At 39.6% G+C, this 15,982-nt stretch overlaps 1 protein-coding gene across 5 annotated transcripts in view; it reads right to left on the bottom strand.

The window, feature by feature from the left end:
* The window catches only part of DUSP16 (dual specificity phosphatase 16), a 63,361-nt gene that overhangs the window by 27,187 nt on the left and 20,192 nt on the right, over nt 1-15,982 (bottom strand). Inside the window, exons 1-4 of one of the 5 annotated variants that reach the window (XM_077783271.1) lie at nt 12,430-12,455; nt 8,485-8,552; nt 1,975-2,556; nt 657-795 (exon numbers count right to left, since the gene is read on the bottom strand). In XM_077783271.1, the coding sequence (XP_077639397.1) occupies nt 657-795; nt 1,975-2,205 (370 nt within the window). In that variant the 5' untranslated portion in view covers nt 2,206-2,556; nt 8,485-8,552; nt 12,430-12,455. Of the gene's footprint in view, nt 1-656; nt 796-1,974; nt 2,557-8,480; nt 8,553-12,429; nt 12,456-15,982 lie in introns of those variants that run through there. The other 4 variants (XM_077783269.1, XM_021535107.3, XM_021535106.3 and 1 more) reach the window with 4 other exon arrangements.

Consider the following 15,982-nt stretch of genomic DNA (forward strand, 5'->3'; position numbering starts at 1 on the left):
TGCTCCTTCTTGTGAACACTGTCCACTATTCCATGACAGAAATAATGCACTAGCACATGCTGAGAGCAGCAAATCCTGTATTATAAGGAATTGAATTTCTACAGGTGCTTTGACCTGGGATTTAAAATTTAAAAAAAAAAAAAAAAAAAGAGGGTGAAGGAAAAGACCCAAATAAAGTGCTACCACTTAGGGAGGTGAAGTTTAAAATGTCATACAAACTAATGTCCGTTAACTCTGGGAGATCATTTCCTTTGCTCTTATTTTAGCAATTACCAATTCAGTAAGGAAGAGATTTTCTTCCTACCATGTACAATACTTAAAAAAATCAGGGGAGCCACTTTTTTTTACTATTTTTGGACCCTAAAGTAAAATGCATCTAAAAACCTCTGCATTGCTCCATTTCCATTTACACAGAGTAATGGTGTAATATATCCCCTGTAAGACGCAATTTCTAAGCATTGCATGTATTATGACTGTCACTATAAGCAAAAGAACTTCAGAAAAGTCTCTTCTATAACTGAAGTTTATACTAGCACTTGCAAAACTGTACAGGTCTGCTATACCAACAGCATTTTCTTTGTTCTCTTTATTCAAGGGTTTCAGAGGCTTCTTTTGGTACATGTCCCCTGAAAGTGGTTTATTTTGTTACATCTTACCTGAAAGCAGATACATAGAGCTGAAATTCTTCTCCAGTTTGCCCAGTAGTACAGTGAGAAAACAGTCAGATGAGAGAGAGGTCACATCTTTAGAACTTTGGTCATACACCACCACTTCCTGCTTGCAATCAATTTCAATCTGAAACACAAGGAACTCAGAGTAAAACAGGAAGGAGGAAGATGATTAAAAGCACCACATTATCACCTCCATCAGGGTTCCTACATATTTGCTATAAGAGCAGGTTGGATATATAGATTTCTTATGCACTTGTTCACTAAACAGTTTTTATTTTATACTTCATAAGCCACTCAGATTTAATTTCCTGGAGAGTTTGTAAATTGATTATTTGCTGCAAGTTGAAGCCCATTCCACAGATTTTTATCATTTGGTAGTTTTATGTCACTTGTGAATTGCTCTACCTTCAGCTAGGCTGGTGAATTTGTTTAAAAGCTGAGCTTTTGAGAAAGTGGCCCTGTCTCACTTTCTGCTTCTGAGGGTTTTGTACATAAACAGCAAAGAGACCTTAAACTGCCTCTTAACCACACACATTTTGCTTACCTGCACAACTTTATATATAAAATAAAAAGCTTAATTTTTAACATGTCAAAGCAAGAACATAGTAGATTATTTTTGTACCCAAAACACATGAAACAAATATCAATGGATAAAAAAACCCCAGTGCCCCCTCCATACACACAAACACACACACAGATACATACACACACGCACAGATATACACATTAATTTTAAACAGCATAGTTATTTCTTTTCACCGATAACACTATTTGGAGAAAACCACACCCCTTCTCCCATATAAACAAACAACAAAACAAACACGAAAATTCATCAAACTACCCTCATGAAAAGCCCTTTAATCAGCAAGTAGGAGACAGCGTTAACAGAGAGGCAGTTTCTTTGCAAACCAAATGACCACTTGTTAAGCAAGCCACACTGCCACAGATCCCCAGGAATCCTTCAAAGTTTAGGAGACAATGTTTCCTGCCTTACTTACATGCATTTGAAAGACTGTGCTTTGCAAGACACACAAGAATCCTGAGAATATTCTTTCTGAGTAATTTCTAAATTCCTCCCCTTAAATCTGTCTCTGATTCTACAAAGAATCCCAGTGATAAACTCAATAGTAACCAATACCCTCTTCCATCAGGTAACATCTCAGCTAAACTTAGTCCTCTAATCTTGTTGAGTTTTGGTTGTTGGTTTGGTTTTTTTATTTAATTAAATACTTAAGGAAAAATTATAGTGCTTTCCAGCCACTCCTTAAACAAATACAAGGAATAAGAGGAAAATAGCCCCTACCTTGTGTTTTGCTGAATGCTGAATGAGCTCTGTGATCAAAACTTTGTCCTGCTGCAGCCTGCGCTTCATAAGCTTGGAGCAGTTGATGTTGATGGCATCCAGGATGTGGGAGGTGTTGTATTCCACAAAAGGGCGGCTATCAATCAGCAGCAACTTCTCTGTCCCACTCTCCAGCAAAGCCACCAACTTCTCAGCAACAATGAGCTGGGTCCTGATCATCTCATGGGCCATGACAACAACGAGGCCTCTTTCCCCACTGCCCTCTCTAATTTGCTGCGATGATGTAACAGCTGTGTATTCAAAGGCTTAGCCACACCATTGTACTAAAAGTGTATGAGGTCATGCTGGTAATGACTGGCAAAAGAAAAGTTATATCCATTTTTAGAAAAGAGCTGTTGAACTGAGCATCTCCTCCTGCTTCCAGTTGATGTACAATGGGCAGCCCCTCACATCTGATTCATCGGGAGATGACTACGGAGTAGCCATTTCACAATTCACACAAAAGATGCTTTCTGGCTGCTGCTGCATTACGTCATTCTTTACCTTTGCTCCTACCCATCAGCTTTACACCAGATTGAGAGCCTGTAAGAAGGGGAAGATGAAAAAAATGAAAACCACAAACCAGATGAGGCCATGAAACTTCACAAAACAAAACATTCAGCTCTTAGGCTTAGCTGTACAGTGGGGCATACATGGAATAAACAGATTCCTGAGGAGTTCTCCTCTCTGCTGGATGTGCCAAACACCTAGAGAGAGCATTGGCAACTACAGCCTCTGAATCCATTCCAATGATCTTGCCTGGACAATTATCTTGTATTTCAGGCAACATACCCTGCCTTAATTGCAGACTTTTGTTGCCACTAGCTCTGCCTCTTCACAAGACTTTGTTAGAACATAATTAAGAGATGCTTTCCTAAATCATGACATTTCTCTCAACAGCACAACTATTTAAATGCATTTCAGCACTGCACCACTTAGTAAGAAGTAAAATTTGTTTTTAAAGCAACTAAACATTTTAAATATTAAACATTTTAAAGTTTAATGACTTGGAAAATATTTCACAAAACAGCACTGCGAGTTGGGGAACTGAAACTACACAAAAGAAAGGACCAAACTTAAATCCACCTCTCTGAAGGAAATGCTTGAATAGAAACCAGGACAAGATGCCACATCAGAACACAAGCATTTTATTTGAATTAATCACTAGAGATGGATGAGGTCTCACACTACTGAAAGGTAAAGCAGTGAGCACTCTTCTGTTCTTCCTAGAGCTGTGTGATGCTTATGTGAGGTGTGTAACCCCCAGCACTCATGCTAAATAATCTTTATTTATTAAGAAACTATATTTCTCTAAAATTAGATTCTGACAAACAAACTATATTTCTCTAAAATTAGATCCTTACAGCATCTGAACAATATCAGCTGAAGGAGTGGCAGCAGGAGAGCAGTAAAACCCCAACACCTTTAGCCCCCTCCTTATACCCCTGCCTCACAGTTGCCCTTAGGCTCCTCAGAGTCTCCCAAAACACGTTCTGATAGCACAAGTCCTTGTAGGAACTCTCCTCAGGAAGAAGCCACCATGGGGCTACATCCTTCAAGGATTTAGCTCACATTTGAACTTAGATTTTATAGTGTTGACTTGCTGCTTCCGTTTGAAATGCTTGTTTGTTATTTACCTTAATTGCAAGAGAAGTAATGAATTCTAAGTATCAATAGACTTATATTAAAAGTCCTGTTATACCAACAGGTCAGTTGCATTTGGGAGTGGGAAATCCCAGTTCCGAAGATGTATTACTCTTCAGATATATTGTACAAAAAATCTACATTTACAAAATGTTAAGCAAAATGAATTCTGCAAAAAGTACAAACTTGACATTAACAACCCAAAAGAGGAAACTGGAAGTTGTTTCATGAGTTTCATGTGGCAATACAAGAAAAAACACCAGCTTCCACATAGACAGACATTAGGTTGACAAAATGTGATCTTCCATTTGTCCTGATTTTGTGCTGTTGTGACAGTGCTGTTAAGCTTGCCCAGATAAATGGAAGCACATAGCAGTGAAATGCACATTGCTCTAAACTACAGTAAGAATATTGGAAAATATACTATACCAAGCTTTAATTAAATGTTTTAAATAACCATGGGAGGTGTGCTCTCCCTCAAAAAGCAGTCATTATACACTAGTCTCGGGAAGATATCAAAAGAAAATTCATTATCAAAATGGCATTTTGCAAGGCTGGGTGGAGGAGAGGAATTTTGATAGTTATGTCAAATTTTTCCCCCCCAGGAAAATAGTATTCTGTAATGTTAAAGATTTCTCTTATCATGTCCTGTCGCAAATTTTGATTTTCTTTTATTCACATCAAAAGTTGCCAGATACCAAATCCACTGAACTCAGTGAAAACTTTTTCACTGGCTCTAGTGGGAATTAGCTCCAGCTCCTTTGCAAGCTAGACAGTTTGTTCGTGAACTAGACCGTTTGTTTTGACAGATAAATTGCTGACTTAAAGCCCAAGTAATAACAGGAAAATATAGCAGCTGAGAAGGTACAGAACTCTAAAACAGATGCTTTTAGAAATATTTAATCTTTAATTTGAAACTTTCAGTTTGGGTATGCTTCTTATCTTCTAAAAGCTTACTGTTTGCTGTCTCAGCCTTCACTTTCATACAACAGAAGTTTATTTCAGAAGACTCTTGTGAAGAACTCAAACCAGTCATAGCCGGTGACAGGGTAAAGAACATAGGGCAAGTGGGCTTCAGTCAAGAATCCTTTAAAATAGCCCTATTACCTTGACAAACCAATTACCTTGAAGGATACTGCCCATGGTTTGAAAGCAATAAACTTAACAGTAATCAAGTCACCTTGAGTTATTGCAATTGAAGTCCTGTTTTGACAGGAACATCTCCATGGTGCTGGGGAGAAACAACATTTTATGATGTACAGGTTTTTCTTTTAATTCTCTCCGTTTCTGGAACTATCAGTGTTTGGGAGTCTTCCCTGGGACCTATCTAAACAAGAACTGGTAGCCTCTTGCTTTAGGTAAACACTTGAGCACTCATCCCATTCCTCATGACTGCTCTTATCATTCAGTTTCTATGAGGTGTTGAAACAACTGCTTAATTTCTAATGCATTTGTAAAACAGATAAAATTAAATTTCTTGACTGTTCTCTTTCTACTTGTGACTTAGATCTTAATGGTATTATAGTGTCTCATAAACTGATGTCATATAGTGCATTGCCCCAAACAAACCATTGTGCTGCTGACCTTAAAGCTAGGAGAGTGTTCCATGCTGAAATCAGGATTATGAAAAGTGATCCATAATTGAGCCATGAGAGTCCCACAGGGTCATTCGTGTACCCACTGGGAATACTGCATGGCTGCTTCTTCCTTCTAGAGGGACTGCAACACTGGCACTTTTAAACAAGAAAATTAAACACTTAACTCACAATGAAATGAGAAAGATCTGTTCTACACTTGCCCAATACCTTTACAGTTTTTCCTTATTGTCTAATGAACCAAATCAACAATCTTCCTGCTATCTTACACACAAACAACAGCACATTACTAATGCTTTACATGTATGCTTAATGCTGCCACAGAACAATAGGATCTCTTGTCTCAGGGATTCCTGTCCCCATCCCAACTGGTTCAGATGCAGTGAAATAAGCAAGTGACACATTTTTGGTTATGTGGTTGTGTTTGGTTTTTCAGTCACTATAACTCACATTTTGTATGCACTCCTTTAATTTCTACTGCTATCACTTTGTCTCTGAGCAATTCCTTTCCATCACAACAGGATGATAATTTGAGTTCTCAGGTTCTGGCTCATATAGAATCTCAGAATTATTTAGGTTTGCAAAGACCTCCAAGATAATTAAGTCAAACTGTTAAAGTAACATTGCTAAGTCCACCACCAAGCCATGTCCCTAAGCTCCACATCTACACATCTTTCAAATGTATCTGGGGATGAGAGGCAGATGTGTTCGGAATATAGTTTAAAAACTCTCAGAACAGGAGTCTCTAATTCTACCCCAGTTAAGGAACTAGCAAAGAGCTTCTCAAAGCCTTGCTACAATCTCTGAAAGACTTCTGCCTCACGTAAGAAGATAGCCTTGAAGTTGAACCTTGCTGTCATAAATGTGTGGCTATGTCTCTAATGCCTGCTTTGTCAGGAGCCTGCAGCAGTGCTCCCACATCATGCAAAAAAATCACTTGACAGCACCTGAACAAGGAATTGATGGGCAGCCTTTATGGACTCAGCTGAAACACCTGACAGAGTTGGGTTTTTTAAACTGTGTATTTTTGTACTTTCAACAGGCAAACACATGTACATATGAGAAAAACATTATCATCCCCTAGAGTCCTTTTCATGATTCTTAGGGTGGGCACCCTTGTAATAGAAAAACTGAAAAGCTGAATTAAAATGCAAATCCCAAACTGCAGGACACAAGCTACTGCTGGCTGTTACAAAAGGGGTATTTGGCTTCAGCGTTACTGGGAGTGGCCAGTGGTTCAATAGCTCCTGCCAATACCACCAGCACCAGACCCTATTACCACAGCCACACATGATACCGGACAAGCAAGCATACACACCCTAGAGAGGAACTCCAAATCCAGAGACCACAGGGTGAATTCCTACTCCTGCAGCAACCTTTTCCCCTCTGCTAACACCTATGACAAGCACAACATTCCCTCACTGGCCTCAAAAAGATGGAAATAAATTGTGTTTTGGATGGTTCCTTTTCCCAGTGCTATGGGAGACTAAGTGACAGCTGAGAGAGGTCCAAACCTTGCTTAAGATGATAATCAGTGTTCAGAAACACAGAGTGTCTATGGAGCACAAGGGAAATAAAAATTTTAATTGAAAGTGAGGAATAGTTGTTCTTTTGAATTCAGCAAACAAGCCAGTAAATTCCAGAGATCAACAACCATGCAATAAAGTGCAAAGTCTGGAGGAAAAAACAGTATCTAAAGTTAGAGATGTGTATGTATTACCTGCCATTGTACAGAACACATAGGAGTGAGATAACAAATGCTTGTCAATTCAAAGAACTCTGTTAACAAGGGTTCATGTCATTCCCTCAGTTCAGGGGAATGAGGGTGTCTTGGGCTTTTTGGATGATTCAAATAAGCATCACTATCTCATAAACACATCATTTCCTCATGCTTCCTAGCAGGGAGGTTGAAGAACTGACAGTCCCCACCACCCTCTGAGCACTCTTCACTGTGGTGCAAGATTGGACAGCAGGAGAGAAAGTCACTTAAATAGAAACACATAGATTTTCAATTTATTTTTTTTTTTAGTGTCACTCATGCACCATGTTCATAAAAAAGAAGCAGTTTAAAAAATTTCATCCTTTTTTCCCTTTCTTATTTATGGGTGCTCCCTCTTCAACTTTTAACATACCTGTTCTTTTATCCTATATATGCAGTCAAAATGCATTTGTAGAAACACCAGCCACATGCATTTTAGATTACACACTCTACAACCATGAGAAAGGCAAGTGTAAAGCATTGGAAAAAACATAGATGAAGGTGGATTTTCTGTTCAGTACTCTTGTCCTTCATCCTGGAAAACTAATCATTCAGCTTTGATTACTAGTTCTAAAGAAAAGTCTCCTCTCCCCACTTCTCTGTGCTCACTAATGTGAAAACAGACACAGAGAGAGTCAGAAAAGATATCAACCTCCCATGAATACACTGCATAAAAGACATCCACTTAAGATCTTTAAGTTCACTCTATTTCTAGAGTGCTACTGCTCAGCAACACTTTTACCACTCTGAGACGGCTGGGCTAAGCAAGAGGAATGGGCCTTCCACTTAGATAACAGGTATTTTCTGTCACACAAATAATCATATTTGAAATAATATACTGTATTATTTCAAAATAAAACCAAAAAGCACACCAAACCACCACGTTTGGTGACCTACTCAGCATAGCTCACAAACATCTGCAATGTTCTTGCAAATATCATCCATGCACCATCATCATCTTGAAGCAATAAGCCAGGTTATCATCACTTGCTTTGACAAAGGACCCAATCTCTTTGACATTCCTAGTGAAACAATAAACATTTATTAAGTGTGACTGCAGAGAAACCTGACTGGCAGAACGTGGCCTCCTGGGAAGCATTAGAACATGCTGTTGATATGTTACATCACTCTATTCAAAAGACACTCAGACTTAATCTGGGGACTCTCTTCTCCACCCAATTGAGTGAGAAGCTCTTTCCATTTCAAAATACTTTTTCACTGCAGGTTCACAGCATATAGGTCTGTGACAACCAGAATGAGAGATTATTTAATCCGCTTCAAACATATACTATAATACATTATATTTTTAGGTTCCTATTGCCCAGAACATTAGACAACCAGGAAAAGTGTCAATGGATTTTAAAAAAATTATTCTCCTTCTATGACCTCCAAGTCAAAGCAATGGAAAATTTTGGAGTATGATTTTTTAATTAATTCATTATTGTTTCATGGCAAAAGCTATTGCTCACCTACATTTAAGTCACAATTTATATGGCAGGACAGAAGGTGGTCCACATACAAAGGCCAGCAGAAGGAATTACCTAAATACAGAAAAATAATAATATTAATAATAACAGCAATAAAAGCCTTATTACAAGTATAAAAAACGCACAAAAAAACCAAAAACCAGACAAACACCCCCCAACCCAAATCAGGAAATGGATTTTACACTTTCAGTACAGTCATTTGCTGTACAACTCCCCCAAACACATTAAAACCTAGGTGAGAAGTTATTTATGAATGCTGGCATTCATTTATATGGAATGAGTCCAAAATAGAAAGTTACTCTACACTGATTTTCTAAAAGAAAAGAGAAAAAAACCACCACAGCAAACCCCTCTACTATCTTTAAATTGAAATTTAAAAAAAAAATTTGGAGATGCTTATAAAACCCCAACAAACAAAAACCAACCAGATAGCCTTCCAAACTCTGACACATCTCACTGCTAGAAAACCAATGTATAACTTAGCATTAAAGGTGATGCATTTGCATGGAATTAAACAAATTCACAATCTCTTGATCAGTACCTATTAATGTGAAAGATTGCCACAAGGAAGTGTGAATACATATGTATTTTGCATGGACAGAGACCAATGAAACAGGACATTTGTGTAATTAAGTCCACTTCCCCACACTCTAAAAAAGCCAGCACTGGAAACTAGTAACACTAGCATCACCAATCATTACACACAGTCATACCCATACAACTTCTACCCGAAGCACCTGCTGTTCCAACAGGAACAAATTAAATTACAAGTTTTACACAAGGAAGTGAAGATAAACATATCAGCGTCAGTTCCAAACTGTTTCCTGGGCAGATAAACCCAAGATTCAAATCATGGCTGCCAAGAGATGACAGCTTCCTTTAATCACTGTGACATAAACCATGACAATAAATTATTGCCAAGCAGTGCCTTGTTGTGAGATCTAGGAGTGGCTCTTGAAGCACCTAGTAAAGGATATGACAACTGAGAAGAGCCACCCCAGGAAAGGGCTGAGCATGTTATGGTGAACAGTCTAAAAACCCACAGCATCCCACAAGGAAAAGAACTACAGGGATCAACCATCTCTCTGTCTCTAGGAAATGGCAGAGTAGAACATGGGGTGAGAAGCCTTCAGACAATACTGAGGTTAGAGCCCAGAATGGGCTTTGCTCATTATGCTCATCTCTTGAAATCCCTGTATTTTTCCCTGGAAGGACCCAGGTTGGAGATCCTCTCTCTTCCATCATTAGTATGTAGGCATATATATGTGAGAGCAGCAGGGAAGAGAGCTGGATGAGAAGATCTGTTGAAATTGGGCTAGGTCCTTTTTTGCCCTCTGCCTGCTCCAGATTCTCATTCCTTTCTGAGCTTCAGGAAGAGGCTCTGCAGACCTCCCTTGCTCCTTTCCATAATCCAGTGGCAAAAGCCTGGCAGAAGGCAACACAGAACAAAGAGAAAACCCATTCTACTTGTTGCTATCCCTTTTTCTGATCTCATCCCAGAAATTAACACTAAACTAATGCTCAGCACTGATGAGGCTCTGCCTAGAGACAGGGCCCTATGATCTGAGACCACCTTGTGACAGCCCAAGGAAACAACGTCCTGAGACAAAAAGCATCTCCCCTTTTGTTCCTTCGTGCCTCACATGCAGCTCCTGAAGTCTCCCTGAAAGCTGTCAGGTAGCCTTCACACTCACCAGTACCTGCCTCTCTGTGCCATCCATGCCATGCCATGACTCCTGATAGCCACACCTCTCTGATGTTCTTACAAATAAACCAGCTCTCACCTCAGAACACTATATTCCATTTTCCCCACTTTAATAAATACATGTAAATCTAGTGTTTAAAGCAGCCCCCAAGAGCCCTTATTTCACCACAGGGAATGATTAATTCTGCTGAAGAGCAGATGAGAAACAAAGCATATACTTAATTTCAACATAGTTTACTGGAAGCAGGTGTCACATTTTAAGAACAGGATCCACTCATGATTGAAGACTGAACTGCTGCAACTTCAGCCATAAGCATTAAGCACATTTGGAAATTCCCTGGCAAAGCCATTTAAGGAAAAGTAATTTCCTGTAATTTTCAGAAACATTTTATACACCACCCCCACCACCTTTTCAGGTGGTAAGGAGGGGAAGAGAGAGAGGATACCATATTACCATTGAGTGAAATATGAATGAGCCACACAAGTTTAACGTGGAAACTTCAGCTATTTCTGCTTAGAAGAATGTTTTTTAAAAAAGCTTTTCATCATTAAGAGGCCAGGATTTTTCTGCTGACTTTAGAATAAAGAGATCATTTCAATTAGGCTGAGTCACAGAAGGATATAAACTTGTCACTTCTGGCAAATAAGAAGTCCTCCAGGCCTTATTTAAATACCTTTTTCTCTTTTCCAGAATTAAAAATTGAAGCCTTTTCTTTCTCCTTTCTTGCTCAGTGCCTTCCCTAAACTGCAGCTAAACAAACCCAGCCAGCGGGGTCACGCAGAGGATTCCTCCCACAGCAGAGAGTAAGGAGAATCAAGCAAGAGAGAAGCCAGGGAGAGATGGAACAGTCAAATATGACAGCGTCCCTCTAAGGACATCACCACCTTCCTCTTTTTCCCAAAAATCTCATTGTGTATGAAGACTCTGGTATAATATTTATAAAATTTACAGTAAGTTAGAAAATTATTTCACTTATCTATGTAATCCAAGTCTGAAGAGATCAAATGCAAAGTCACAGCATAAAACACATGAATTCACAAACTAAATAAAACTAAAGGAGAACTGAACTGAAGGACAACTGAATGGCAACTGCCTACCCTCACAAAACACATCACGAGTGCTACTTTGGCCCTGTACACCAAATGGCAAAGATTGATCGTGTAGCTGTGACCAATTGCCCACACCAGCCACCCTCTACCGGCAACTATATGGTAGCTTTCAAAGGCACAAAGAAAACAAAGTAACACAATGAAAAACTTAAAGTGTTGAACTAATTTATAAATCCTCAAACTGTTGCAATTCCAGCGTATCTTTGCTGTTTGTATGATACAGGTGCTTTACAGCTGTTGTAGTGTGTAAGTTTGAGTTGCATATTCTGTCATTTTATTGTATGTTCCAGTGTCCCCGAAGTTATTCCAGTTGGTTTTCCCCTGTGTTATGCCCACCTACCCAATCCCTCAAAGAATCCCCTCCCTACTTTCAAAATCCTTCCCTGCCAGTCAAGGCAAACCAATGTCCGTCAGCCCAAACTTGACCCCTTGTTCTAGAAAGTTCCCTGTCCCTCACCCTCAGGCCCAATCCTCAGCCAGACACTCTCTCCTCCCCTTGCCCTGATTTGTTTTAGTCCCAGAAACCACATCCTGGAAGCTACTCATTGGTTGTATTGTTTTATCCACCCCCTGCTTGACAAGTTTTTAAAAACCCATGCACAGGTGTGCTCGGTGCTCTTTTTGCTTGTGCTCCCCTCTGGCATTCCTCTCCTGTGTTCCTTCCCCTCACCTCTTCCAATACATTTGCTGGACTTTGCCCCATAGAAAAGCCTCCCCTGCCTCCTTTACTCAGTCCTCAACACTCCTCCAAGGGAGCCTCCTGCTGCTGGGCATCTGGCTCAGAGGCTCTGGCTCAGGCAGGACCCCAGCCCGGTCAGTCCCCCACTCTTGCCACTGTCCCTGGAACATCGCAGAGCTAGCCAGGACTCCGGAGGACAGTGGCATACAGCAGCACCTTTCATGACACAAAGGTTTCAATCTCCTACACAAGCTGCATGTTTTGAATCACCTGTTCTGCAGCTCTGCAGACCAGCACAAACAGTGACTTCTGTATTTTGCATTTTCATCTTTTTGATGAGAAACAGATTAAAAAGAGGAGTGCTCTGAAGAGTAGTGCAAAATAAACACCAAGCACAGCTGTTATAATAGTCCGTGCTACTTCTTTAAAAGGCTTACCAGGAAAGAGGGTAAGATGGGATCTCAGAGTCTTCAGAGAGTGGTTAACTTTTAAACATAAGGCATTCTGCCTAATGAAAGCCTTTGAGGGGGAGACATCCAAATAATATGGCCCTGCAAATAAAGAGCCAAAACATAGATTTACAAAAGGGTAAATCTTTGTGGTCACTATATGATAAAAACAGAAGGTGGGTCTGAAACCATTGAATAAGGACTACGATGGATTAAAGACAGAGGATAATGATGGTAATTCTGTTAGGGAAATTAATCAGAATAGCTTCTGGGCAAGGCAGGGATGAATTTCTTGCAGCAGACTTTTTATTGACTCTTCTCTTAAATTAAACTGAATGACTAAAATGAGTCAATCTCCTTTAAGAATAGAGACTTGTAAATTGCTTGCATGGTATGGAACAATGTAGGTTAAAACATTCTGGTCTTTCACCCATTTGAGGAAATGACACCAATTCTCCCAGAAGGCAACATGTACATGTAACCCCTTCACATCAGGGCATGAGAAAGTCTGAAAGGAATTTTTTTTTTAAACTGTCAACATTAATATTTTGTTTCTTCCTGCCTATGTCTGAAAACACAGTGCTGCACTGTGGCTGCATGCATGTTCTGTCAGCTGTACAGGGAAATATCTAGAAATTTAAAAAAAAACTAATAAATGTGTTAATTAAGTCTGTTGTCAAACTCACTTTAAAGCTCTCTGCATGCTCTATACAAAATTAATATTGCCACCAGTGTATGCTACATAGTGAAAAAAGCATGCAGAAGCATCTTCAGAAGGGAGGCTGGGCCAGATAAAACACTGTTATTACACACATGTAAGCTCAATCCTACTCATTATAGCAGTTAAATTTAATTTGGTTTCTCCTTAAATTACATTTACATGGCAAGGAAACAGAATAGATGTCGGAAAACAGTGAGTCCACAAACATGGGACAGCCCAGCTATCTTGAAGTGGGAGTAGAAAAGGAAACTTTGAGGAATATGCTGTACAACAACAGCTCGCAATTAACAGGTGGAAATAAATCAAGTTGTTCTATGTTCCCAGAAACTAAACAGTTGCAGTAATCCTGCAAAGAGGCCTCGCATTCTGGGCTGTGCAGAGTAGTGAGTGATTCAGGCTATGATATGGAGTGATGGCTGAATTGCAGATGAGGCACAGAAAACAAATTAACAAACCCCTAGATCCAGATGATTGTGACTCAAATCTCTCACCATAGTGTAAGACTACTGACAGCTCACACTCTGGGAACAGAACATGTTTTCACACCTAACTTGTACCCACAAAGGTAATTGTGATGGCTTGCTTATTAAAATTACTTTCAAATATTAATTCAATTGACACAATGGTACCAACAGGGCCTCAGTCAGGAACAGAAAGAAGAGTCGTGGTACCTGACTGAGCTACAATCCTAGTCACATGCTCGGGTGTGTCTTTCCCAACAAATGCTTCTTTGAATTTGAATCATGTTATACCAGACCTGCAGCAGTGCTAAAGCCGCATTTCTAACATGGTGACCGCATAGCTGAAAAGAGAAGCCACATACATCTGTACAATGGGAGAAGGAAGGCAGAGGATGACTTCTCTTCCCCAGCTGTGCCTCTTGCATTACTACAAACATTACCACTGAAGTAGAATCACAGAGTCAAAGAATGGTTTGGGTTGAAAGGGACCTTAAAGTACATTTGATTTCAACCCTCCTACATCAATACATGATACTGATTAGTTTTATAATAGCGTATCCATTCTACATAAATTCCTGCTTATACCACTGGCACATATTCTGGCAATTTGCAGACAGACTTCCAGTCTGCATGTGAACAGCCAATAAGAACGATTTAGGATTTGGTAGCAGTCCTGAGGCTTTTACTTCTGGAAACTGATCCTGAAGGATGAAGGTATACAATTGGTGGTCTTTAATCACTTCCTTTATGTGAAAATTGAGGTCAGAGTAGAATGAGAGCCACAGAAGGAAGTCTGCAGCACACCTCAAACACCCCACTGCCCCCCCCCCCACCTTCTTGAACAATTCCTTTTACAGTTTAGAGGGTTAACTTGAAGTTTAAATGAAGTAGTCAGAGGTTGGGATATAAATAAACAGCTTGCACAAGCAAGATACTGTACTATTAAGTTTTTATAAGTGACTTAAAAATTAGGTCAGTCTAATTTGTGGCTGATACTTTGTTCTTTCACTACTATGAACTCACAATTATGTCAGTCTCATGTTCAAACATGCTACATTTAGCAGCACACAGGTTTCCTGAGAGACTCTCTCAACCTTCCTTTGTGCAAAAGGCTTCTGCCAGGTTCTTAGCTCATACTTCACTGACTCAGGCATGCCACTCCAGTTTCAAGGCAGTTACAATGGCTTACCATCAAATATTGCACAGTCTAGGTTTTTTTCTTTCCTTCCTTTTCTATTTTTTCAATTTTCTCTAACTTTACTAACTAGAAGTTTAGGAATATGTGTCTGTATTCAGGTTACTATTTTAGGCCTCACCTTCCTCACAACATCCAGAACAGAACTACTCACTAAAAGGTGCAGGAAACAGGTGTTTTTAACTAATTCAGTCCAATAATTTCCATAATTAACAGAAGCCTACGAGAAAGTCAGGCAAGAGCTTTATACAAGGGCATGAAGAGAGAAAGACATCAAACTGAAAGAGAAGAGGTTTAGATTAGATATTAAGAAGAAATAGGAATTATTCCCTGTGAAGGTGGTGAGGCCCTGGCACAGGTTGCCCAGAGAAGCTGTGGCTGCCTCATCTCTGGAAGTGTCCAAGGCTAGGTTGAATAAGGAACATTCTCCCAAACAGGCACAATCACATTTTTGTGTGAATATCCTCTTAAGATGATATTAAAATTCTTAACATTCTTAGGTGAGAGTAAAGGAAAGCCCTCTAGAAATACAATAGTAGGTAAAAAACCCACACAAACCAGGTCACTGTTTAAAAATGGTCACCTGCAAGTTTTGTTCTTAGCAATCCTAATTCTCAGCATTTGACTCAAGTTTGTGCCTGTCACTATACTAAACGTTGACTTCAGTGGAGATGCACACAGTCTATGTTTCCCACTGCAGAGACTTTACCTATAAACACTAAGCTGGAGCAGAAGGAAAAGAGGAAAAAGTGGCCATTTTTATGCTGCTAAAGCATTTCTCTTGGGGCAATGCTACGAGAGATGTAATGCTAGCCCAGGCTCTCCCACTGTCATTCATGAGGTTGTGTTCACAACTTATACAGACATTTTGATTTTGGGATTTTTTTTTGTAGATTTTGAAGTATCATGTCAGTATGTTCAAACCTGTATTACATATTTGTGCAACAATGCCATTGCATGAACCCTTAATGTCCTTAGAAAAGCATCCCACTCTGTGTCAGGAAAAGGGACATCATCCCACAGTAATTTCCAGCACCACACTACTTCATGAAAGAAAACAAACAGATGCAGTCCACAAGAAGTGCATATCCAACAGATCCCTGCTGTTCCTGCTGCATTTGCAAGTGCCCAAGGATACAGGAAAGGCAAGTCTTGCAGAGAGAA

This window comes from Lonchura striata, chromosome 5, assembly GCF_046129695.1.
Source record: "Lonchura striata isolate bLonStr1 chromosome 5, bLonStr1.mat, whole genome shotgun sequence".
In the NCBI taxonomy this organism is placed as follows: domain Eukaryota; kingdom Metazoa; phylum Chordata; class Aves; order Passeriformes; family Estrildidae; genus Lonchura; species Lonchura striata.